At 55.3% G+C, this 26675-nt stretch overlaps 1 protein-coding gene across 4 annotated transcripts in view; it reads right to left on the reverse strand.

Annotated features, from left to right (window-relative positions):
• Positions 1 to 26450, reverse strand: part of KCNN3 (potassium calcium-activated channel subfamily N member 3) — a 153291-nt gene extending 126841 nt beyond the window's left edge. Inside the window, exon 1 of one of the 4 annotated variants that reach the window (XM_074349498.1) lies at positions 25185 to 26448. In XM_074349498.1, the coding sequence (XP_074205599.1) occupies positions 25185 to 26084 (900 nt within the window). In that variant the 5' untranslated portion in view covers positions 26085 to 26448. Of the gene's footprint in view, positions 1 to 16088; positions 17180 to 24138; positions 24298 to 25184 lie in introns of those variants that run through there. The other 3 variants (XM_074349497.1, XM_074349500.1, XM_074349499.1) reach the window with 3 other exon arrangements.
• Between the last annotated feature and the right edge of the window lie 225 nt (positions 26451 to 26675).

Raw genomic sequence — 26675 nt, forward strand, 5'->3', positions numbered from 1 at the left:
CTCTCACCTGGTGAGGCTGAAGTCTCCCTGCCACGCAGCTGGGGCAGACCTGGGCGGCAGGGCATCTGAGCCTTTCCAAAGCAGTCCCTGGCCATCCCAAGAGCCCTTCCAGGGGCTCTGGCCACCAGTGGAAGCATTTTAAATGATGGAGCGCAGAGACAAACAGACGGAACAAGGTGCCGGAGCTGCCTCTCAGAGCTGCAAACGTCTCAGAGGCTCCCGGGGCGGATGGAGAGAGAGACTGCCAGGCAGGGGCCATCAACGACTGGGAGGGGGCCACGGGGAGCCAGGGATTTCTAAGACTCAACCTGAGAACCTGGCAGGAAAGGCGCTGGAAATTGTACTTCTCCTTTTGGTCTGTCTATTTGTCTCTTGTAATTTATCTAGTACTTCCTAAAAGGTCACTGGGTGGTGATTTCAATATTGTAAAATTTGTAGAGATACTCTCAAAGAAATGGACAAATTTCACAGGTTTACCCTGGCTTACAGGGAATATATTTTATTAAAAGCGTCTATTCTGAGTGCACTTTGGTTAGGATTTGGCGACCGATTGGTTAGCGATCCAAAAGGCCTTGTGCTATTAAAAGATTCACTGTGTCTTTGGGGGGCGGTAAAAAGAAATTGAAATCAAAGGCACTTGCGAAGGTATGGTTTGTGGATGGAGGCGAGAGTGGCGTGTGAGACCACAAAGTGCTCTGTCACCTTCCAGTTCCCTGAAGCAGGGAGCTGGGCAAGGAAGACTCTGATTAAAAGCAGAAGGACGCACAGCCTGCAAGGGCTCTCCACCTCCCGAAATCTCACAGGACCCCTTCACGCGTCCCTCTCCTCCCTCTCTCAGCTCCTCATTAGCTAAATTCAATCTTTGTCATTCAGAGGAAAATAAGCTGGGAGAAATCGCCCGAGGGGAAAAAGGGTCCCTGTATTGGAACAAAACAGCTTCTACAAGCAAACACCTTTTTCCTCAGCCCCAGTCAGAATTCTCTATTTCTCTCCAAATAGCAGAGCCATTTCCTTCCTGTCAGCCCGGTGATGCACAACTTCCTGTCAGCGCAGCTGAGGAATCTGGGGAAATGTGTCTTCCTTCACAGCCCCCGCTGCAGGTTTGCCGAGCCTCCCACGGTGCCAAGGAGCAGAGTTTCGGGGGATCAAGGAAGAGGCCCCTCCCCTCCCCTACTCCGTCCCCACCGACACCTCCCCTGAGCCCACCCCGCCCCAGGTCTGACCACCACACGCTAGCATCTTGGGCCTCCGTCTCCCAGAGGCGCGCGTGGGGACTGGCCCTTCCACCCCCAAAGCCACCAGGAAGAGGCCTGGTCCTGTCCCATCAAGCCCAGCTCCGTCCAGCTCCCCGCTCCGGCATCCCGGTGTAACCCCGAACTGCGCAGAGGCTGTCGGGAAGACTGAGGCCGGCCCCAGGGCCGCGGAGACAGCGAGAGGGGCAAGCGAGGGGCTTTTCCAGTAAAGATGGGCCCCTGAAAGCCACTTCCAAGTTAGCACTCAGGGGAAACCCACTGTGGAGTAGAAATGAAAACCCTCTTTCCCCCTTCAGATCCCATAATACATGGAGCAAGAGGCAGGAAAATGAATTAAAAAGTAAGCACCTCCATTTATTGAGGTATCCCCAGGGGTCTGTGCTATCTCTAGTCCTCCACAGACCCTGTGACTGTGGGTCCCAACTTGGCAGCTCAGTACCACCTGGGGAGTTTTTTAAACTCCTGATACCAGGTTGCACCCTAGACCAATGAAATCAGAAGGTCAAAAGCTGGAAACCAGCGGGGAAGGTAGAGCTCAGTGGTAGAGTGTGTGCTTAGCATGCATGAGGTCCTGGGTTCAATCTCCAGTACCGCCAACAACAACAACAACAACAAAAACTGGAAGCCAGACATTAGCATATTTTAAAGATTCCCAGGTGATGGCAAAGTGTAGCGAAGTTTGGGAACCATTGAGGGAGGTGCTATTATTACCCCCATTTTATTCATGAGGAAATTGACACTCAAAGAAATTCAGTCACTTGCCTAAAGTCACACAGGTTGTAAGTGGTGGAGTCAGGATTCCAGCTCACACCTCTGTGATTCCAACAGGGAGCCCCCCTCACTCCAAACTTCCTGCAGAAAGTCTTTCAGATCTACCAGATTCTGCCCTCACCCTCCATCCCCACTCCCCAGTCAGAGCATCCCCAGGACAGGAGCAAGGGGGTGGGGAGAGTGAGCTGAGTGTGTGTGAGGGGCCTCTCAGGGGGTAATGTAATTAGGAGGTTCTGCTCCTTCCTCATCTGACAATTCCATTTAAATTCTCTCCAGAACAAAGCCCTGGCCTAAAAGGATCCCAAAGGGATGGCCAAGCGTGAGGCAAACACAGCAGTGTACACGTGTGGGTGCATGGGTACAAGACAGTGGGTGCTGAGGGGGCACCCACAGCCTGGAAAGGGTGGGAGCCCAAGGGAGCCAGTAAGTGAGAGGAGACCCAGGTAGAGCTGAGACTGCAAAACTTGGGGCTGATCTGCTGCTTCACCAGCTGTGGGACCTGGGGAAGTTACTTCCCCTCTGAACCTCAGACCCCTCCTCTGTGAGACACAAGGTCCTTCCAGCCCAGAATTCTCAGGGCTGCTCTGATGATGGCCCCATCCTCAGGCCTGAGTGGGTGTGGGTGTGGAAACAGCCGAGGCCTCACCTGGGGCAGGCAGAGTCCACACACAGTTCAGGCGCCCACAGACCCCTGGCTCCCAGGGCTGTCTGGTCAGGCCAGGGCACTGGCTGAACATATGGGGCAAGGGGAGGAGCCCCTGGGGTAGCACCCACACCTGCCCCACCTGCCCATCTTAGCCAGGGCTCCCTGAAGTCCGTCAGCTTCCCCTCACCCAGTCCCACCCTGCAAGTAGGGCAGGACGGGGGCTGAGAGCATCTGGAATTACTCTGCTCATCTGAAAGCTCCCACTCCCCACCCCAGCCCAATGAGCCAAGTGCCAGACAGAAGCTAGTTTTCCCTCTGTGGTTTATTCAGGGCACACCCCTTCTGCGAGCCTTCCCTGGCCCTCCCTGGCATAATGAAATCCCCTGTGCTACTTCTATTCCTAGTTCAAACCTCTCTCTTTGCACTTATCATACTTCACCACACCCATCATCTGCTTACACTGTTACCACGAGACCCTCGAGGGAGGGGTCGGAGTCTGTGGAAGCGCTGTGGTCAGGAGAAAGGGCTACGGACTCAGAAGACCTAGCTTTGCCACTTACTGGCCCTATGACCAAGATTCAACTTACTCATCTATAAAATGGGGAAATAAGAGCAGTGACTTCATCAAGCTGTTGTGAACATTAACTGAGATGACACATGTAAACAAGGGGTTTAGCACAGGACCAGCACCGAGGGCAGGAGCTCAGGAAGTGGGACACACAAGTGCTTTTTTATCCCCACGGTTCTAGCGCCTAACGTGAGACCTGGCCCACAGACCTCAGCGCTTAATAAGCCTGTCAGCAGCCTTGACAATTCACTCAGCCCTTCCAGAAGCTAGATACCCCTGCCCACTCCCCAGCCAGGACTGGTCCCTGCAGCTGCCTCACAGAACGTCCTCCAGAACAAGAAGCTGCCCCACCGAGTAAAGGATCAACACTTTCTGGAGAAGCCAGCTGCCCGGCCCCTACCACTGCCCCCCTGCCTCCTTAGCTGGTACCCACACCCCTTCAGTCTGTGCCCCCCTCCACCCAGGCTCCCAGACAGCACCCACTAGGGCCAGGCCTCAAGTAACCCCGCCCCAACTTCAGCCCTAATCAAATCTGAAATCTTAAGATAGAAAGGGCTCAGGGAAGCCGGGAGGGAAAGTAGAAGATGGAGCCTGCTTCACAGCCAGAGGCCCAGACCCATCGAGCAGTGATCAGAAACCAGGGGGGTCACCGGAGTTCTCTCCTCTAGACACCTTTTCACACCACTTCCCACAGAGCCAGAGGAAAAGGCACTTGGCAACGGTTACAATTCCAGACGGCGCTTAACTAAGTACACGACCTCCGAGAGACAGAACAGTTTGGTGAAATAATGACCCCGGGGACTTCTCCGGGAAAGCTGTCTGTACACGGAGGGGCTGCTGTGAGATTTAATGAAGCCAGTTCCACATGAGAGGGGAGCACAGGGCGATATGTCCCTGCCTGGGTGACACTCCTGTGAGGGGGAGGGATGGCCGTGTAAGCCAGCCTGCAGAGGGCCAGACACAGGGCCAGCAGGAAAGGCTGAGAAGCAGTCACCCTCAGGACTAGAAGTTGAGGAGGGAGGAGAGAAGCGGTGTCCCCATCACACACAGATCTGGGCAGGTGCCCTCACCCCCACTCTCTCCCCTCCCCAGCCCTCCTCCTGCCCCTCCATTATGCAAATCAAGTGACTATACAGATTTGCATAATTCATGCGTTATTAGTACATCCTCTTGTCAGGCTTTCAGACTTGGTAAAGCAATTCTGCTATCTTTAATGGAGTGTAAGAGTCAAGGGGAGAGATATTCTGTCCTTTTCTCGTTAAACACAAAAACAGTCTCTAATCTTTCAAGTTGGGGAGAGGGTCAGTGAGAGAAATGAATTCCAACCGGACACTTTGTTGACACTTTGGCCAAGAGTGTACAAAGGGCCTGGGTGTCAGGCACGACGCAGGCCCCCGCCACGTGAGCCATGGCTCTTAACGCACACCGCAGCGTGGTCTGGTCCTCAGTGCAGCAGAGAAAGGAATGACTGCAGACATCACTATTATTAGGTCATTTGGGGGCCCTGAGTGATTCCATGGCTACAGAACCCCCATTCTGCACATGAATCAGTTTTTTTGTCTTTGACAAAGTACTTTCTCTCTACTCTCTTACTCAGTCCCCACAATAAGCCTGTGAGGTTGGAAGGGTAACATTTTCACTCCCATTTTAGAGATGTGGAAACTGGGGCCCAGAGATAAAAGTTACTCACCCGAGATAACACGTAGGCTCCCTTTCCACTATGCCAGCGATGGCAAACACCTTGCCCCTCCTCCATCCCTCCTTGCCCAGGAGAGACATCACGAATCAACTCTTCCCACCAAGCTCAGATCACACCTCAGAATCCTTCTCAAAATATCCCTTCTGGCAGCTGGTACCAATTGTTCAGAGCTGACACCCTGATAAAACCTGTTTCCCGTTCGTGCACTACCTCGTGCCACTCCTCAACATCCAGCCAATACTGTGATGGTGCCTTGAGTTTCTAGGAAGTGTCTCTGGGCTAAGCTTAGCCTGGCTGCTCAGCCCCAGAAGCCCCAGAAGCCCCAGACAGCCACACACCAGCCCACTCCCTGGTTCCAAAAGGGCTCCAGATGGAACCGGACACACCTGCCTTGGGGAGCAGATCCAGAAAAGGGACTCTCATGCCCCCAAGTCCCAAAGTTCTCTGCTCTCCTCACTGCAGGGGCCCCACCACACAGGACCAATGAGGCCCATCTGGACTGGTGCATATCTACTTCAGATACAGCGAGGACCGAAGGCATGCGGCTTCAAAACAGACACGGGCCTTGCTGATCCCTGGCAAGCAGCCCTCCCAGGGGTTCACACAGAAAATGGGCCAAGGGGCTGCCAGATCCCAATCACACACTTCCCTGGGGCCGCAAGCCGCAGCCAGCCACAGGGACAAGCTTTCCTCCTTGTACATCCGCTGAGCCTCTCCAGTCTGGAGAAACACTCCCACAATCCCTCCACACGGGACCCTCCCACAGCCCTGCAGGGAAACCTGTTAAATCATGGTCATTAAAGCCCGAAAGGGCTTATTTTGACCCTCGTGTACATCGTTGTTCTGCAAGGTGGAGAAATGTGCATCTCGGCCTGTCTCCCGCCTCCCTCAAACCCCTCCCAGCTACAGGAGCCCCAGAGCAAGCCTGGTTCCCCCCCTCCCCAGTCCCTCCGTTGGGGCTGAGAAGCAGCCCGCCAGTCCCACGGAGCAGAGCGGCCCAGTGCCCACACCAGCTGGCACCAGCCGCCCTGGCCGGGGGCTTTCCTTCTGGAACCCATGGGGCTCAGCACTGGCCGCCTGCCAGGCCCGAGGGAGATGGAACACACCCTCTTCACGCCAGCGTCCAAGGGGTCTAGACAACGCCTTCCTAGTGAGCTCACAGCCGGCACTCCCGCACCTCCTCACCCCCTGCTCTCCCCTCACTTCCCAGGGAGGTCCCCTGGGCCCCAAGGCCGGGCTGCCACTGCAGTCGTGCATGGCCCACCCTCCAGACCATCTCTGCTTCCTCGGCTAGGGTTCCGTGAGTGTCCACCCGGTACTGACAGTTCCGAGGCTCTTCCCTGGAGGGCCATCAGGCAGGGGCTCACCAAGGGCGGGGCTGGGAGCATCTGGCCCTCAAGGGGGACGGTTTCATCCCAAATTTTACTTAGAAGAGCAGGTGCCTGGTGATAATAAAAGTGAACTGACTTTTCATCAGTTTTATTTATTTTTACTTTTTTATATTCTCTACAGACTGCTCCCCTACAGCCCCTGCCCCGCCGTGATGCCCCGGCTCCCTGAGGCAGCTACGGCCAGTGTCCATAGGGCTGGGGCATGTTTCTGGAGAGGAAAGAGCAAAGGAACACATGACAAGCAGTCAGGGCAGCGAAAAAGCCTGGCCTTCGGAAGCACCCCTTCTCTCCGCACTCAAACAGTCGAGGAAAGGGAGGCACTCGGGGACCGCCCTCTCAGGGGCACTTTCACTCTCTCTGCCTCCTGTGCGTACTAACGGAGGGATGTGGACACTCCGTGTGTCCCTCTAGATCTGTTTCTCCCTCCAGGCCCGTCAACACCCCACAAGGCAGCAGGAAAGCGGCCCCGCAACCCAACCTCCCATCCCCACCACCCACACATAGCGGTAATGAGGAAGGCACCAAAGCTCAAAGTCACCCGGAAGCAAGTGGCAGAGCCAGGAGCTGAGGCGGGGGTCTCCCTGACCCCCTCGCTGTCCGCCCTGTCCCCTGGCCTCTCCTCGGGGCCGCCTCCCACCATCCCTCTCTGCCCACCGCCCAGCCTTCCCTCCACTCATTCACCAAACGTTTGCTGAGGGCCCCTAAAAAAGGCGCCTGTGGGAGGCCTTCCCAGCCCTCACCTCACAGATCCTCCTGACAACTGTCTCCACTTTGTGGATGAGGGCGCTGCCCCTCAGAAAGCCCACACACCTGCCAGGCTTGCCCTGACAGGGAGGGGACAGAACCAGGGCGAATGTCAGGTCACTGACCCCAGATCCAGGGCTCTCTCCTCTCTGGAGCCGGCGCTGCGCCAAGACTCAGCAGGGCCCTGGGCAGAGGTGGGGCCAGCCTCTGGGCGGGAGGCGCTGAGGACCAAGGCTGGGCTGACCCCCGAGCTCCACACTGGGACCCCCTGCAGTGAGGCTGGGGTTTGGGAAAGATTCCAAGTTACTAGTAAGGATGCTCCCTGTGACTCCCCGTGACTCCCCACTGCTGGAAGACTGCCAGCACCACCTGATTCCCGCAGGATATCCTCCAGGGACTCCCCCTACTCCTCAGCCGACACACCCAAGACAGAACTCACCATCTCAACCACTTCCCGGGCCTCCATCTCCTTTATAGGCAACTCGGTCCTGCCTCTCTTCACCCTGCCACACCCGTCTGTCTCTGGGTCTTGTAAATTGAAATAGTGGCCATGTACTGAGCTAAGAACTTTACAGCTGTGTTCTTATTAATCCTCTCCCACAACACCCTGGGGGCTGAGCACTGTGACCCCCATTTCACACATGCACAGGCTGAGGTTCAGGGAGACCGGGCAACCTGCCCAACCGCACAGCCTGTCAGCACCCGAGCTGCAACGTGAGCCCAAGCATAGCTGGCTCCAGCACGCTGGCGCTCTCCCTCCCCGATCTTTGAAAATGAGCAGGAAGAGGGTGTGTTCCATCTCCCTCGGGCCTGGCAAGAAGCCAGCGCTGAGCCCCGTGGGTTCCAGAAGGAAAGCCCCCCAGCCGGGGTGGCTGGGGCGGGCACTGGGCCACCCCGCCCTCCGGGACTGGCAGGCTGCTCCGGGGCTCACAGCTGCCTGTCCGCCCTCCAAGAAGGCGCTGGCTTTGAGCAGAGCAGGGAAGGGATCGGGCCACAGTACTCTCTGACCCTTACACACAAGCTAGTTATCCAGGATGGAGAAATGTGAACACTACGCATCACCTGTCTCCACAAAGCCCTACCCTGCTCGCACACCTTCCCTCCCTTGGCCCCCAGCCTGGTTCAAGCCTTCACCTCTCCTTCGCTAGAACTATTGCAATAACCTTCCAGCCAGCCTCCCTGCTCCTTTTGGAATCCATCCTCTGCTGGGGTTTGAGCACAACACTGCTCCACTCAAATACTTCCCATGGCTCTCTGTGCCTTGAGACAATAGTGCAAACTCCTTGGCCCCATGTGCAAGCCCCTGTGGGCAGCTTTCACATCCCTTTTGAGTCTTCTCTTCCAAACACTTCCAGGAAAACCTACCTCCTTTGTCCCTGAGAACACCAGGTGCTCTCCAACTTTAGGCCTCTGCCCAAACTGCCTGTAGCTCAGAGTACACTTTCCCTTTGGCCTCAGGAAGCCGTCCCCACCTACAAAGCCCGTGCCACCCCCACTTCCTCTAAGCCCCCAGACGTGCCCTCAATGTGACGTTGTCCCTCATTAGGGCACGTGTCACAGTCTGCCTTTCCTCGGAGTTATGGCAGCCTGGCCACTCCCCAACCATGCATTGTCCATCTCTCTGTCCCCCAACATTTCTGGGGCCGGTGCCTGGCACCAAACCCAGAAGAGCGTCCTCAGAGCTTCACCATATTGATGCAGACCCTTCCCGGACAGCCGGGCCTTGTCTTTCCCTGGAGCCAGTCTTGAGCTCAGAACAAAGACTTGTTTCCTGAGGTGGCTACTAGGGAATCCTGGCCCACCCACCCCAAAAGGATTCTAGCAATGCCCAGGCTGGCGCACTCAGCTGTCTCTCCCCTGCCGGGAAATCTGCCACTCACCCAGCTCTGTCTCCCACTCACACAGCACAGAAATAATAGCCCTGCATTTTCCTGCAAATTCCGTCTTCCCAAGAGGAGACTTCAGCTCCACCTGTTCAAGAAAACACAAAACAAGAAGCAAAAGGGAGCAGGCCTGGGGGGAAAGCCATGTGGCCCCGCGGGGCAGAGGGCTGTTCCTTGGCTCCGTCCCTCCATCCTCAAGTATCATGGGTGCAAGTGTCGAAAGTCTCTCATCCTGCCACCTCCCGTCTGTCAGCACATCGCACGGATGAGCATCTTCCCCACGCAGGCTCCCACCAGGTCCACGCCACAGCCCACCACCACGGAGACACCACTGCCCCATTTACACAGGAGACCACATGGATGAAAGACACGGGGATCAGACACAAGGAAGCACTCCATTGAGTTGGGCCTTGAACTCGGGTCTTCTGACTCCTGGTCCAGAGTCCCCCCCAACACAGGGCTGCCCCTGGGATGAGGTGGGGGAAGAGAGGGATTAGAATAGCACACTGAAGGTAACAAAGCAACCTCGCCCGTTTTCTCATCTCTCCTCCTAAGAAGCCTGCGAGGATGAGTCATCTAAAGCAGGGTTTCCCAGCCTCCGTGCTATTGACACCAGGGCCGGGTAATTCTTTGTTGTGGGGACTGTCCTGGGTGTTGTGCGATGTTTACCAGCGTCCCTGGCCTCTCCCCACCAGACGTCTGTAACATCCCTCCCCTAGTCGTGATGACTGAGAATGTCTGTGGACATTGCCAAACAGCCCCCTGGGGAGCAAAGTCGCCCCAGCTGAAACCTTAACCTAAAGGCACAGAGTTAGATCCAGGCCTCAGGAAAGGGAGGAGACCCCCACCTCATTCTCACTCCCCCCATTCAGGCAGGTGCTCCTTTCTCTTGTACTTATGGTGCTCATTGGGCTCCAACACCACTTCAGATGTTCCCTTCTGCACAACCTCCCTCCACTCCAGGGCCAGAACTGGCCTGCCCGCAAGCAGTTCTTACATCAGTGGAAGGAAGAACGGAAACAGTATTTACTGAGAGTCAGCATTTACCAAGTGTCACGTCTCTGGGCTAAGGTCATTCATTAACATCACTTCCCACAACTGCAAGGTAGGCACCATCACACCCATTCAACAGATGGGCCAATGAACTCAAAAATTAAATCACTGAAGTCTCACAGCCAGTAAGGATCAGGTTCTGGATCTGGACCCTGGGCCACCAGAATGGAGTGGCCTTAGTCCACAGGTCCCAAGATCCTCACTCTCCAGGCCCAGGTCCCAGCATCGGACACCAGAAGGGTTGGGAGAAGACCTTCAAAGCCACTCCTGCCCCTTTTCCCAACTCTCCTCCCAGCTGACAAGCGAACAGGTGTGACAGCACTCGGCAGGTCCCTGAGAGCCCTGGGCACCTGGGGTCGTGGCTGGTGAACACGAGGCTGGGGGTTCCCAGGGAGCTGGTCCTATCCTCCTCCCGGGCTGTGAGACCGTGAGGAGGTTGTCTGCCTCTCCAGCCAGAGCACGTGAATCCCTTCCCCCACATCCCTGTGCAGTTAAAGTGCTGGGGGATCAGGAATACATGTCTTTAGAGTTTTGTATTGTTTCAGTAACTTCCCATAAAATTGGCCTCCCCAGAATGCTGGGGGAGCTGTTGACCACTATGACTCTTTTTAATTCATCAAACTGCTCTAGGGTCAGCCCAGAGCAGGGAGATGTGACCTTGAAATATGGCTCTGACCCAGAAGACCCTAGCAGCTTCCAGTGACCTTCAGAGAGTAAGCACCGATAGTGCTGGAAGCACAGAGAACTTATTTGAATTCTTTAAAAACGTGGCCAGCTGTGCTGGGAACTGTCCTCTGGAATGCAAGGGGAGCCTTCCCTCAGGGTCCAGGGGTTCAGGCAGAAGCTCTCCGTGTCCCAGGTCTCTGACCCCCCACAGCCTCGGGGCACATGCTACCCATGTTGTGTTGAAATCGACACATTTCAAACATAGCAAGTCCAATCCCAAACTCCCATCTTCTCCCCAAAACTGTTTCTCCCACAGTCATTTCCAACCCAATTAACAGAAATTCCATCCTTACATGTGCTTGGGCCAAAATCTTGGCCTCGTCCTTGACCTCCCCTTACTCTGCCACCTCCCCACCACTACCACACTCCTGCATGCAGTTCATCATGAATGCCTTCCTTCCAAATATTCCAAAGATCCAACCACTTCTCACCATCTCATTGCTACCACCTGGGTCCAAAGCACCTTGACTCCTCACCTGGACCATGACCACGGCTTCTTAACTGGGCGCCTTTGCCCCCACCCCCTCGTCTGTTCCCAACACCGCAGCCAGAGCGATCCTATTAAAATGTAAGGCAGATCTTGTTTCTTCTCCACTCAGAGCCTTCCATCTGCTCCCATTTCACCCAGGGTAGAAACCAAACTCCTCAGAACAGCCTACAAAGCCTGGCAGTTGGTCCCACCTCCTCTCTGACCTCACACCCTCCCCCATGCTCCCTCAACATCCCCATCACTCATCAAGTCAGCCTCACTGCCCAAGACCTGCGCTGTCCAACACAGCAGAGACTGGCCACATGTCCACTGAGGCCCTGCAGTGTGGCGAATGCAATGGAATTTTTAAAATATTTCATTTTTCAATATACATTTTAAAAAATGATACTCCATTCATTTATAAGAAAACTTAAATATATCTGCAACAACCTATGCATGTGAGTCTACTTTTTAACTGCCAATTTTATGAACAAATACAGATCAGGTATTTCCAGGGAAGACTTAGTGTCCAGTTGAGATGTGCTTACAAGATACACAACACACTGGATTTCTAAGACTTAGTATGAAAAGCAGAATCTAAACTATCTCAGTATTTTTTTACATTGGTTACATGTTGAAATGGTAATATTTTTACTCTACTAGTTTAAATAAAAAGGATTATTAACATTAATTTCCCATTTCTGTTGTTCCTTTCTCTAACATGGCTACAGGACAATGTAAAATTCCAGATGCGGCTCACATCCCATTTCTCCGGGACAGAGCTGTCCAGACCACACCAGGTATAATGCTGACCCAGGGCCTTCATACTGCTCCTTCCTCTTCCCCCTACCCCGGGCTCGCCACCTTGCCTCCTAAAGATCTTTCATCAATTGTCACCTTCTCAGTGAGATCCTCCCAGACACTTAATTAAAATGACGACTCTTCCCTCAGAACTCCCTGCCCTCCCATCCCAGCTTCCTTTCTCTTCATATCATGTATTTCCATCAAATATAATGTATAATTAATATATAGTTCGCTGTCAGTTTTACCTGCTAAAATGTAAGTTCCAGAGGCCAGGGATTTTCACCTTTTGTGGTTTCTTTCTATTACATCTGTGGTGCCTAGAACAGTCCCGGCACATAGTAGGTGTTCAATAAGTATTTGCTGAATGAATAAAGTTACCTATTTTTCTTCCTGGGCTCCATACACGGCGAGGAATTTCTAAAGGGCAGTGCCAAGCACACAGCAGGTGCTTGATACAGGGCTGTTGACTGGTTGGCTGATCTGGGGAAACACAGGCAGCTTAGCCAAGTCATCCCACGGAAGACAAACGCAAGTACCAAGGGTCCTTGAAGTGGACGGTGTGTCTCCTCCCCCTGCTGGCCCCACCCCTCTCTCCCCGCCACCCTCCCCCGCTAGGAAAGCTACCCGTCAGCCCAACAGCAGTGGGTACTTCAGAAGAAGGTACAATTCTTTCTCTTCCCATCGATTTTTATTCTCCCAGTGAGAAGACAAATCTGTTTCCCCTCCGCCAGAAGGCCTCAAGCCATGGCTACTTACATTATAGTAATTAAATCCCTGCTGCTAGGAGGGTTCAGGAGCTGAGCAGGCCTCATGCCAAGGGCTGGCCTGCAGGGAGGAGGCAGCGGGGCGGGAGGCTGTCCAGAAGGGTCTGTCTCTCAGCTATCTCCTGACAGTGAGAAAATCCACTTAGCCACAATGCCTTCGCGGGTTTTCACTCCTGGGTAGGAAGATAAAACCTCCCCGGCGCCCCCTCCGAGAAGCACCTGCCAAGCCGACAAGAGCTGCTTCCCCTTCGCTCCTTACTTCCATTGGGTCCTCACAACTGTCCTCCTCCTAAAATGGCCGACAGAGGACTTAACATCGTCCTCAACCTCACTGCTCCCATTTCCCAGATGACATGGCAGAGGCTCAGAAACCCAATTTCCTCACTCTTAGTCTGGGGCCCTTCTCTTCCCCCACAGTCTGTACTGGTGCTCCACCTGGGCCAAAATCCATGTCACATGCTGTACACACAGTAGGGCCTCACTGAATCCTCAGCATTGCCCAGAAACAGAGTCAAGTTCAACCCCAAGGAAATAGAATCAAAGCCTTGAAGCAACTCGCCCACCTCTACAGAAGCAGGAATAAATGGCAGTCAGGATTCAAACCCAGATCTGCCGTGTGAAGGCCTGTTCTCCTAACACTGGCCTTCACTGCACAAATATAAGAGGCAGGGGCGATGGGGAGCCAGACACAGGGGAGCCGGAAGAAGCGAAGGCGCAATGGCCCCGTGGGGGAAAGAGGGCGGGGAACAGGAAGAAGGAATGAGAGACTCAGTCTCAGCTTTACGGGTCAGATCCAGGCCACATGCATGTGCTTTGTCTCCTACAAAGCTCCCGTCATACCTGTCATGACTTGTTCAACGCCTGCCTCCCCTCAAGCCTGGAGCTCTGTGTCTCGTTAAGTCTTGAACCCCCAGAGCCAATCTGGCACCTGTCAACCCTCGGGAGTAGTCACCTACGAAAGACCGAAGACTTGGGAAGCAGGGGAGGGGCGTTCTGGGATAGACATGGAGTGAAAACCACAAAGGAGAGGGGGGCCGACAGCCCTAACATCTGCATGAAATAGAATGGGCCCAGGGAGACGCCTGCTGGCTAGGCCAGCACACAGATGATCCTGCCAGGAAGGGCCACAGGTTGGGGACTCTCTCTAGTCCCCTGGGTTTTGCTGAATAAGTCTATGAGTAAGCAAATGAACAATAAAAACAGCTGGCCTTCCCCTAGCCCTTTGCCACCAGACCAGCCCTGGGTCTGGTCTCATGGGCTCTCTGTGACATGCACTGTCACCACATTCACAGATCTGGAGACTGAGGCTCACAGAGCTCAATTTTCTCACATAGCTGGCACAACCAGGGCACTGCAGAGAACACCAAAGCATGTCTGTTGACTGCTTAGCTGACCCCCTTGAGAGCCTGGGGGAGACCATCCTTGGCCCCAGAGCCCAGTGTTCCCTGTCAACATACTCAGGGCATCTGGAGGTTGAACAAACCTCTGTGTCTAAACTGACAGCCTCCTCCTCCCTCTCCTGCCTCCACCCGTCCCTCCAGAGATCGAATCATCCATGAGTGGGGAGTGAGGGCGGCATACTAGAGCGGGGCGGGTGGAGGGGGGCAAGGGTGGAGAGAACAAGAACAGCTTTTTGGTTTGGAGGCGATCTGCAAAGCATGTCTGCCGCACAGGGCATGCGTTTTGACATTCGTGGGTTCAAGTACCAAGTCCACCACTTCCTGGCTGTGAGACCCTGGGCAAGTCACCTAACCTCCCTGAGCCTTGAATCCAGTCATCCATAAAACAAGGATTGTTGTGAGAATTAAAGGAGAAGAGAGGAGGTAAAACACATAGTAGCTGCTTGATAAATGTTCATTTGTTCATTTCCTTCTCCTCCTCCATCTGCCCCTTTTATCCCTCCTAAGGCTCAGTGTGCTTTGGACTCCTTTTTATGGAAGGGGAAAGAAGTTTCCATTTTGTGAGCACAGTGCGTTCCACCGAACTACTGAGGACAGAAGCATTAGAGATGACCCCCTCCACCTGTGAGGAAACCCTCATGACTCAACCTCCATCCTGGGCTTGCTCTCAGCTCATGTCAATTTCACTTCACTCTTGAGGGATCCTTCCATCGCGGGCACACAGCATGGACCAGTCTGGTGTCTGGTGCCAAAATGTCCTCCCACCCAGCTCAGCACCATTACTCCTCCCAGGAGCAGGGGAGAGCAGCTTGGCAGAGCTGAACGCCTGGTCCAGCCTGGAGCAGGAGGGGCAGGGAGTCCTGGGCCCAGCTCTGAGGAGCTTCTACAGTCCTGTGGCCACTGAGCTCTCGAAAGGAGCAACATGGCAAAGTCTGCGGTGGACCAAAGAGCCCCCGCAGGCAGCTCTGTGCCAGATTGAATCCTCCACCTGCACCCTCAGCAAAAGGAATTATAACCCCACTTTCCAGATAGAGAGGACACTGCTCAAGGCCCCACAACTCAGTAGCACATGGCCAGGACTTGAACCCAGGTCTGTGTTGAAAGCCTGAGCTCTTTTAGGAAGAGTGAGCAAAGAACAACACATTTTATTAAAGAGAGACCTCTATAGCTGCCTCACATCCTTAAGAGCACAGACCTTTGCACTTCTGGAACCTAGAACAGGGCCTGCCACAGAGCGGGTGTTCAGTGGGACTAAAACCCAGAATTCCTGGATTCCAGCTGCACCCTTGCCATTCACAGTGCTGAGTGGCCTTGGGCAAGTCACATAACTTCTCTGGGCCTTAGGGTCCTGTAAAGAGGAGGATGGTCTCTGCCCTGCCTTCCTCACTGAGGTGGGAGGCCGAGACGGGGGCCATGTGCACCCAGGCTGGCACACCCGGTGGGCCTGTGGAGCTTGGCCGTTCCAAGAGGTACTGGGCCACACCAGGCCAGATACACCAGCAGCTGCCCCTGGACGCTGCCTCCCCTGATTCATCCCACCCATATTATCCAACTCGAAGCCCCGCCAAAGGCAGTAGCCCAACCCACAACAACGTGCCCACCCCAAGCCCTCATCTCGGAAGAAGGTGACATCACCTGCGTCCGCAGCTCCGGGCATTCCCACATGTGGGAGCTATTCGGGGACTGGCTGAGCAAGCCAACATCCTACCCGATGGAAGCCAGGAAAGAGAGAAAATGGCTAAGCCCCAATTTGTTAAAATCAGAAATCTTCTTAAAAGGGAGAAAAGGCTGTGCAAAAATCCCTGCTGGTGGAACCTGGCAATGATGCAGGCAGGTGCCAACTCAGGCAAAGGCGCGAGGAGGCACTGCCATTTGTTGGCAGCCCAGGATGCGTCAGCCACCGGGCTGGCCACTTACCCAGTCATTATCACGTTTCATCCTCACCAGGCTGGCGAACACCACTCTCTCCATGAACAAATGGGGAAACTGAGGCTCAGAAGGTTTGAGTCACTGGCCTGATGGTCCCCGAGCAGGTGAGGGGCTGGGCCAGAATTAGCCCCCAGTGCAGTCTCTTCCCTACTCCCCATGTTCAGCCAGCAAATCATCTGCCTCCTCCCACGCCCTGTCTGCGGGGTGGTCCCAGCCAAGACCCCCAGCTTTCTGGGCTTCTCCATCTATCAGATCAAGCTGAACACCAAACGATGGTTCCTAGAGGTGCTGCCTGGCAGGCCTGACACCCGGGAGCTCTGAGGGGCAGGCAGCAGCCTATTCGGCCCCTGTAGGAGGGAGTGTCCCGTAAGACAGCTTTCCTGTTCATTTGACACTCAGCACAATGCCTGTCCTTTAAGAAAAATGCCCAACAAGCCGATGCAAAAATAGCAGATGCCAATTTGCATATTGTTTCACACATCATGTGCACGTTGTTCATTTAGTGTCACCGTGGCTCAGCTCAGAATACAACTCTGGGTACCTTGCCCCAGCCTTGTTGGGGGGGAAATGGCCTCCACCCCAGGCCAGCCCCGATGCCCTGGTCTGGACGCCCCTCCCAGACCTGGTTGCTCTTCATGCCCCTTGGTGCCTGGCTGGGAGGGTTACCAGCTGCCAGCGCAGAAAAGGTAGGCAGAGCCTTAATTCACAAGCGCCCACAACCTTTTGAATTCAAGAAGGTGCCCCATCACAAGTCTTGAAGGAAAAATCGTGTTCTCTTAAAGACACGTCCGGAAAGCCTTAGCGTTTCTTTTCTTCTCCGGTTCTCTCCCAGGACGGCCTCCTGGCTGGCCCTCGCCCTGTCATTCCGTGCTCTCAGCCTCATTCTGCCTGGTCATCGTGTGTCCCCCTGACCTTCCTCCGGGCCTCTCAGCCTCTGGCCTGGCTCCCTGGCTTATTTTTATTCTCTCTCCACCTGTCTGATTTGCAGGTCCACACCCAATGAGCTGCACCCAGGCCACAGAGTGCGGACTCTTAGTGTAGAGTCACTGGGTCCCGTGAGGTGAGAAGGCTCCAGAAGCCCCAGCCAGGCCACCACTACAGCCCCACCTTCCAGGGAACACCCTGCTCCCCTCTTACTTGTGCAGACTCACCCACAGGGACCCAGCCAGAAACAGGACCCAAGGTGAGGCCATTTGATTTTAGGAGAAAGGAAGGCATATTCCACACCTTTTCCAGAGGACCCTTCTGCATCCACCCGTGTAGAGGGTGACAGGTGCAACCACGCCCTCCGTGCTCTCCGGGTGGCTATGGGCTACAGGGGCATCTTCTAAGCACTGTTCTCATAAAAGCACCAGCTGGTGGGCGTCAAGGCTCTGACCTGGGTGCTATGCTATAGGCAGGGGCTGTCATTCCGTCTGAACATCTGAAGGACGGGCTCTAGGCTCAGTAAACTCCCTGAGGACCCACCACAAGTTTGGATGTCAGCCCAGAGCCCAAGGCCGCAACAGCCACGCCAGGCCGCCTGGATCAGCATCGCCTCTGAGAAGAGAACAGCATTGGGTCTTCGGGGCCTGAGGGCACCAGACCCTGAGCCCCTGGCAGTTACACTCATCAGCTCAATATTAAGTTGTCCTGTGCCCTCGCCCTGGGCTCTCACTCCCTGCTTCGAACCTGCTGGGATGAGACCCAGCCCCAGCAACTTTCCCAGGCTTCTCTTTCCTCCCCACCTGTCCCTGTGGACACCACATGGCGGGAACCCCAAGCTGCCCCTGCTCCGTCTCCTACTCACTCCGCCCAACTCTTCCCCCCTCCACCCTGTCTGCCAACGTTCTCACTTTTAGAAAGGCCTGTGATCTTGCCATCTTTGTCTTTCTAATCCTTCAGGGCCACCCCATCTCCCACAGGGAGCCTCCATGACATCCCAAATTATGCCTCCTTCCTCAGCACTCCCAACGCCACCACCAGAAACCCCAGGCCAGCCCGGGTGCAGCCCCGACAGCCCTGGGGAACAGGAGCTGGAGGACCATGGCTTGCTGTCTTGGAGACAGAGCGGCACAATGTAAGTCTGATGGATGCAGAAAGCTCTGGAGCAGGAAAGGAGCTCTCATTTTTAAGTTGGAGAAACAGAGACCCAGAGAGGTAAAGGGACCTGACAAAGGCCATACAACAAATCAGAAGCAAAAGGCGGAGGCACCTCTTCAGGGCTCCTTCAAAGCAGAGACAGGCCTTTCTTTAACACTAACTGCCGCTGACAGAGCTAAACAAAGCCTCACACCAGGAAAGTAGGAAACTGGAACTCAAGGACGAAGGAGAAAGTTCTAGAAGCAGGATGGAGAAGCCCTGGAAGTTCCTGCCCTCCAATCCCCAGCAGACATGTGGGGTGGGGTTTGGAACAGACAAGCGGTGCACCGGAGACCTGAGCTCGCTCTCTAGAACCATCTCTCTTCACATGGGCACCGGGGGCGAGCCACTCAACCCCTGTGCAGCTCCGTTTTCTCATCTGTGAGACACTGCCAAGTGTAATGGCTCCCAGGGCCACAGGGGGATCCTGAGAACAACAAACACGGAAATACCTTGTGAGATGTAAGACGCTAGGCCCGCGTGGATCACCCCACCAGTAGCCCAGTAGCCAGTGCCGGAGAAGGGGAGAGGTGGGCAAAGGGGAAGCAGAGAGCGGCCGAGAGGCCAGGGCTGGGTGTGGAAGTGTTCTGCCAGGTCCCAGACCGCTGGCTCTCAGGGGTGGAGAGGGAGTGCCATGAGGCTGTGACAGGACCCCACCCAGTCCCAGCCTCTGCAGGACAGGCTCCTGTTCTCTCTGTAACTCCCACACTTTCTGCCCTCTCCACTTTGCCAGCAGCATTACCAGGCTTCTAGGTGAGGAGGCATCCCAAGGACTGACCGTGGGCCTGTCCACATCTCACCCTGGACCCAGGCTGCGCCCAGGCCCGCCTTGCCCTGGCCACCCCCCACCCCGGGTACCTGCACTGGTATTTCCCATCCTCCATCAAGCTAATTCCTGCCTCTCTCTTAGTAAAGTTCATCCCAACATTTTGCATCATGGGTCTCAGCCCCATAAACCTTGATTTGTCTCTTAAGATAAGCAATTTTCCAGCAGCAGCAGGAAAGGCCTCAGCTTGGGAGTCCAACTGGCCTGGGTTCTTATTCCAGCGCCACCACCCACTAGCACTGTCATCTTGGCCAGGGGACTTCATCCACAAAGGGGGCCGTAGCCACCCCCTACCTCCAAGACTCTTGAGTGAAACGCTGGCCCAGTGCGGTATAAACGGCCCTGCATCCTCTCTCCTGTCCCCCACTGCATTCGCCCCATGCAGTGCCAGGCCCAGAGATGAAGCAGGGTGGTCCCTGACCCCTGCTCCGCCTTCCCTCTTTGCTCTCTTGGATCCCAGCTGAGCTCCTGGGGGTGGAATGAGAGGGGAGGGGGAGGGGACACCCCAAAAACTATCAGCCTCCTCCGGACTTTCCCCAACAGAAAAAAAAGGCACCAGAATTTTCCTCCCCACAGCTCTGGAGAACAGCACAGTCTTAGAATTCCCCACCCTCATTATTTAAAGAGGAACAGGAGGCATTCTTCTTTCTCTCTCTCCCTTTGGGGTTTTGAAAGAAAGAGAAGAAAAACAGCTCTGAATGAACAAATGCGCCAGTCTGGCCGCCACTGAGGAAGGGGGTGTTTCACACCCACAGCCGCCCCTCACATCCCCTCCGCTCACTCCCTCTCTCCAACACACTCATTTTCTACCCCCGAATGTGTTTTCCAAATAACTATAACAAAACCAAAGCTCTCAGTTCTGAATTTACATCTCCATCCGGGCCTCAGCATCACCACAGAGGTTACCCCCATTTCTTTTCATTTTGTTTCTCCTCAGCTTACATTTTTTAGAGCAGATCTTTGGACCCTGGCTTCCCAAATCCCCTTCCTCCCAGCTCAATAAGGGAAATGCAAGGCTGTCCACCAGCTTGCTAATTAGCCTGTGCAGCAGATAAATGCCCCAGCGATGATGCCGGGGCCGGAGCAGCGGGGAGCGCTGCCCATGGGGAAGGGAAGTCCGGATGTGTTATGAAGTCTTTCCCCCAGGACAGTTATAAATAGTGTCATGACACGCAAAGGAGAAGCATATATAAAAGTTAGCTGTCCCTTCTGTGGGTTACAAACGTTTGACTCATTTGCAGATGGTCCACCAAGGTTATAAATAGAGTCGCCACCACCCTAGGTGGGAGAAGGGACTCGTTTTCACACTCCCAGAGCCTCCCTTGCCCGCCTTGGGCCAAGACACTCAGTGTGACCTGTGATGGTAAAACATATGCTTGGGGCCTTGGTGGCTGGCTCTCAGGCTCCTGCTGTAGCCAATCACCCATAAAGAGTCTCTTGCCTTCTGCAACCCTGTCCTGCAGGTCGTCCTGCAGGGAGTCTTGACGGAGCGGGGGCTGACCCAGTCCTACTTTCCCAGCACGCTTGAAACCACAGACGAGCGTGCCCCAAGGCATCTGCTCCCAAACAGCAAGACATCCCTCAACAGCGGCCCCTGGGTCTGGCAGGAGGTGCAGACCATTCGCCCAGCAGAGCCCCAGGGGCTGCTCTGCCCCTCTGCAGTCAAGACCACCATGATCGGGGTGGGGGAGGGGAGCAGGGGAACAGAAGAGCTGGGACCCATGATCCCACTCCAGCATCCAGGCTGGAGGCTGGGGGTAGACTTCTGTGGGGTCAGCAAAGAGATACAAGTTGGCCCTGAGGGACCCCATTCTCTTTAAAGAGTGACTGGCCAGGGAACGGAGCTCCCCTGGGCACACAGAGAAGCCTGCCCTTTCTGGGGTGGCCTCCCACGAGGTGGCTTGAAGAAGGAAGAATAACTAGAAATGAGAAAGGAAGCCACACGTGGGAGGGGACAGGGCGGCCTGGGGAAGCACCAGCATTCCCACTCCTGTGCCTGTGGCCTGGTGACCCAGCAACATGGCCAGCACGGGGAGGGGGAGGAACGGAGGGGCAGGAAGTGGGTGGGGAGGGCAGGAACGGGGCACGAGCGGGCAGCGGACTGGCTCTGCCTGGGAGATGAAGCTCAGACGGATTCTGAGACCGGGGGTGGGGAAGTGGTTTGAGGTTGTGCAAAAGTGGTGGAAACAGAGAGCCACCCTGCTGCCTCAGCATTTCCCAGCCTCCCCTGGGCTGACCCCACAGCCCGATGCCCGAGGTCCCTGGGAAACCAGGCCCACCCATGACTTGCCAGCTAGACGGAGGCCCCAGCTCAGCCACCAGCGGGATGGCCAGGTTGGGTGGGGACATCCACAGCAAGGGGAGGACAGGCTGGCCACATCCCCAACTCTCTCTGGACCCGGTGGAGAGGTCACAGAAGGCCATGTAAGACAACGAAGTAGGTGTGCCTCAAACCAGCTCTGGAAGAAAATAAAGAACGCCAAGGAGGACTCCCCAAATCCTCATTCCCTCATCCTGACTGACACTAATGTGGCAGGGACAATGTCACAAAGATTTCTCAACAGGCTCTCCAGACCTGGCCCTATCATGGTGGCTAAGCCCTCAAGGTAAATTCACTCCGAAGAAAACACCTGGACCCTCATTCAGTGCAGAGGTAGCTCGCTAGGAGCCACGGCCTTGGGCACAATCACGAACAGCTCTCCTGTTACCTAAGTCCCACCTTAACCCATTTTCCTCCCCTATCATCACCTGTGGCTTGGGAGAGGGGAGTGAGGACCATTCAATCCTGATCTCTCACATCCTCAAACTGGCTTACTTTTGCATTAACTCAATGCTTGCGGGACATGCCACGTTCCTTCTCAAGAGACCCAGGCTGGCAGGATGAATTCCTCCCCCAAGAACAGATATCAGCCAACGACAGACAAACAGGAAGGCCACAGCCCCGTGGAAAAGAACAGAGAACTTCAATAAGCAGCAGTTCGGGCACAAGGTTGGCAGTCTTCAATCACTTGGAGAAAAGAAATTGTGTCCCTTTCCCCAGGGCCTTTGAGTGGGAGCTGCCACCATCGGTGCAGAATTAACCAACCTGGGTGCGGCACCTGAGGCCACCCTGTGCATCTTCCTGCCTCCAGACTGATCACCAAAGCCAAACAGATACCCAGAGTTCTCCAGCCAAAGAGACTGTCACCCATTCTTCCCTGGGGTCCACTGAACGTCTCTGAGTTCCCCAAGCCAGTGAGTCTTCATTCTGACCTAAACCTGTCCGTCGCAACAGTGTCCCGTTTTCTCTACGAGACTGGGGAACAGGTGTTCACCTCCCTTACAGCAGACCCACGTTTAGAGGTACCTTCCCGTCAGAAGGCCCAGCCCCTTCTCAGAACTTCTCCTTTGCAAGATACAACTTCTCACTCCATTGACAAGTCTTAGTTCCCAAGCTTTCCAGGCCCCAACTAATTCTGGAGCCAGAGTTGGATGACAGAGGAAAAAGACATCTCTTTTCCCTCCTCATTGTCATTATTGGTAACAATAACAATAGGTCCTGTAGGGAGTGCCTTACACTTATCCACTTCACTCTCCCCGCTTGGCAGCTGGGGAGACAGGCTCGCAGAAGCTACATGGCTTGTCCAAGATCACACGCTGGAGGTGGCAGAATCGAACTTCAGTCTGATTCTTTAAAACAATCCTATTCACCTCCAGGAAAGGAGAAGGGATAGCTGCCTGACCTCCTCCTGGGTCCACAGGGCCTGACACGGGAGACACGCCCAGAAAATACTTGTTCCATAATGACTCAATGCCCTGATGGATAGATGACAGCAGGGCTGAGGAGCGGGTGAGCAGGTTAAAATGAGCCCTCTTATCACAACCAGTATTGAACCCAGGGTGAACAGAAAGTGGCCATCTTGCTAGCTGAGGCAAGCAGGACTTTCCCAGTTGCTGCCCACTCCAGGCTTCCATCAGCCCAAGGTCAGCAATTGAAAAATTAGGTGAAGCCCAGTCCCTTGGATCACCTCCCCCTCCCTTCACACCAGAGTCTGCCTTCTCCGGCTCTGGGAAAGCCCCTTTCCCTGAATACTCCATCAGAGAGGCACCTGCTCCAGGCCCTTTCCTGACCAGCAGCAACCCTCCCACCGCATCAAGACAAATGTGCACAGACCGATCCCACGCTGGGAGCTGTCTCTAGGAAGAGCCATTCCCTTAAGAGCTCCAACCACAGGCTTCCCTGAAAGAGAAGGTACTGGTCTTGCCCCTTCTCCCCACCCCTCCAGCACTTGGGCCTTCATCAGTTTCCCCCAGCAAGGGCTCCAGGTCCCCAGTGGGCTGCCTGGAGGGAGCTTGGGTTGTGCCCAGGGCAACTACCAGGCCTGCCAAGAGGCTGGCAGCCCCCTCTCCCGGAGAGCCCAGCAGGAGAAGGCAGCAAGCAGAAGGACCGCAGATTCAGAGGCTCATTACAGGAATGACTAAGTGAGCTGTGATTCCAGGGGAAACCCCGCTCGCTCCCGCTCACTGAGGGGTTCAATCTTTGAGCTATTTAGACGAAAGCGGCTTCCAGGAGCTGCCCTGGGCTCGGGCAGCCCCCTCCGAACAGCCAGGTCCCTGGGGGACCCTCCACCTGGAAGTCTCCATTCTGGCTATTCAGGTCGTCTGACGGGTCTGCCCCACCCCTTTCCAGAGCAGGCAAATCTGCCCAGCCCCTGTTCAAGTGAGAGGCTGGGAATGGGGGAAATCCGATCAGCACCTCCCAGGTTTTTGCGGCTGGATTTCAGCAAGGAATGTGACAGTCTCGCAGCAGCTGTGCCCAGCCTGAAACAAGCTCTATTTGAAACCTCCAACAGCTGAACCCCTCCCAGCTACCCGCCGGCCAGCCCAGCCATCCCCTGCCCAAAATGACAAATAAGTAGAGAAATCTAAGCAACAAGCACGTATGCACACACACACACTCTCGCGCGCGCACACGCGCGCACACACACCAACAAATTGGGAGTGAAGGGTAGAGTGGGAAAAAATCCACTTGCCCAACGACTCCCCAGGTCTCCAAGCCTTCAGCTCGCAGTAGGAGGGCTCCCAGCCAGCAGAACATTGACGGAAACCCACCTTCTTCAATTCCCACTCCCTTGGAGGACGCGATTTCCAAGCCCCCTCGGGGAGGGAAACCCCCTCCTCCGTCTTGGGACTGAAATGAGAGACTGAGCAGCGGGGCCAGCTCCCCCGCGCTAAAGCCGGTGCCGCCGATCTCCATCGGGGCGCGCACTCACACACTCGCGCACACACTCATCCTTATTTATCCCAAGAAGAAGGAGTTGGGGTGGGAGGGGAGAACTGGGGCTGAGCCGGGGGCGCGGGCTCTCGGGGACGCCTGGGAAGCCCTGTCATCCCATCCGAAGGAGAGGCGCTCCCCACTGGCTGATGCCAAGGCGGTGCCCATCTGCTCTGCCCTGGTAACACCTGTAGCCATTTTTATCAGGGGATGTTTACGAGGCAGCAGCACGTTTATTCTGAGTCCTCTTTCCTGAGGGAAAGGACTGCTGATTTCCTCCACCTATATTTTTACCCCATGGCCCCAGGTGATGCAAGTCACGGGTGCTTTTCTATTTTGCCCTAAGTCTCTCAGGGATGGGGAGGAAAAACAGAAACTTGGGAAGAAGGGGAGAAGACAGAGAGAGAGAAGGGACTGGCATGGAATCCCCACCCCCTACCCAGACATTTATTTCTTTTTTATCCTCGGGAAAATGGAGTGGAGCAGGGAGGGAGGAGAGGAGGGGAAGTCACAGGAACTGGCAAGCACATCAAGGCAGAGTGTAATTAATTGGTGCGTTAAGCTGCTGGGTTATGCTTTAGTACAAGTGAGCCAGGAGGAAAGATGATTTCTCAGAAGGGATTCTTTAATCCTCCCTAACACAGAGACTGCAAATTAGACACAGTGTGTGGGGATGTCCTCCCCCCAAGAAAGTGAGGAATGAATTCTCCCGGGATTAAGCAGGAAAACCATGGGAAGTTAGAGTGTTCAATATAATTGAGCAGACGCCTCTCACCACCACCACCATCTCTCACTCTCCCCCAATCTCTCTCTCTCAATCTCTCTCTCTTGCTACCTACATATTCCTTTTGTTCAAGGTATAAAGAGAAACTGCAGCCCCTACCTTTGAGTACAAACCCCAAGAGAGCTCGGTCTCTATCACCATAACAACAATTCCAAACATCCCAAAAATCAGAGCATAGTCACTCAGTCGCTTCCTCTTTTCAAACAGGGCCCTCCTGTGTCCCAGCTTATAGCCAATGTTTTGGTTTTTCCGCTTGTTGGCTTTGGGAAAGGTGGTGCTGCTGGCGGTGGTGCCGGCGTGCTGGTGGTTGTGGGTGGCATTGGGGTGATGGAGCAGGGTCTGGTGGGCATGGTTGTCCTCCCGGGAGGAGATGATGATCTCCGGGGGGTTGCTGGGGCTGAAGAGCTGGAGGGGCTGGCCCTCAGGCTCAGCCTCGATGAGGTTCCTCCGGGAGGCGCTGAGGCGGCTGAGGGGCTTCATGACCCCACCGCTGTACTTGCAAGAGCTCATGGCAATCTCCGTGAAGGGGTTGCTGTCCCGCCGGTGCACCAGGGGGCTGGCCTGCCGGTGCCGGCCACCTCCACCGGGCCCACTTGTGGCTGTGGAACTTGGAGAATGGCCAAGCAAGTGGTCATTGAGATTGAGCTGGCTGCCTTGCCTGGAGGAAGGGTGGAGGATGGCGGTGGAGTTGGACGAAGGGGGAGCCCTGAAAGCAGTGGGAGAGGAGTGCAGCAGGCCGGGATGGACGGGCTGGCTCTGGAGTTGGGCGAGCTGAGACAGGGGATGCGGGGACTGCTGCTGCTGCGGCTGGAGCTGCGATGGCTGAGGCTGCAACGAGGGTCCCGGGGGCTGCTGGGGGGCTGCTGGTGGCGCTGGCGGTGGTGGTGGCGGCGGTGGCTGCTGCTGCTGCTGCTCATCCCCGGAGGATGGACAGGGGCACTTGGGGTCTTCATCCAGGTCTCCCACCCCAGAGTCATGGAAGTGCCCAGAAGTGTCCATCTTGGGGCCTGGCTGGATTCCCTGCAGCAAAACCCCCCACCCCAAAGCCACCCTCGCTCCAAAGATGTCCTCAAAGAAAGCCAGGCATCCGAGCTCCCCCACCAGAGTGTCTTGGCTCCAGTCCTCTCTCTTTGGCTTGCTTCGCTTCTCTGGGGCTGCCTGGAGTCCAGACGCTGCCACTCAAGAATGCATTGTACTGGGCAGGGAGGGAGGGCAGGAGGGGAGCTTGAAGAAAGAAGAAGGGGGAAAAAGAACTCTGTCTCAGGAGGTGGTCCTCTAGGAGCGTGTGAGGCCAGGCTCAGCTTCACTCCTCGCTGGCTCAATAGCTTTGCTCTCCTCCTCCTGCCACTGTTATAGGGTAAGCCAAGCCCACTTATTAGCAGCTGGTCTCATTGGCTTGGCTTAACTCTCCAACCACCTCCTAACTCCGCCCCCGCACAGACTCCTCCCCGGAGGAGGGGCCTGCCTCCCTCAGCTCCCAGCCCCAGCCGCCGCGCAGCGAAGGCTGGGAACTGTAGTTTCCGCTCCCCACCGTGGAGGCTGAGCAGCTGCCCTCCTTCCTCTGACAGGTATGGCAGAAACCCGTGAGCT

The sequence above is a fragment of the Camelus bactrianus genome, chromosome 21, assembly GCF_048773025.1.
Source record: "Camelus bactrianus isolate YW-2024 breed Bactrian camel chromosome 21, ASM4877302v1, whole genome shotgun sequence".
Classification (NCBI taxonomy): domain Eukaryota; kingdom Metazoa; phylum Chordata; class Mammalia; order Artiodactyla; family Camelidae; genus Camelus; species Camelus bactrianus.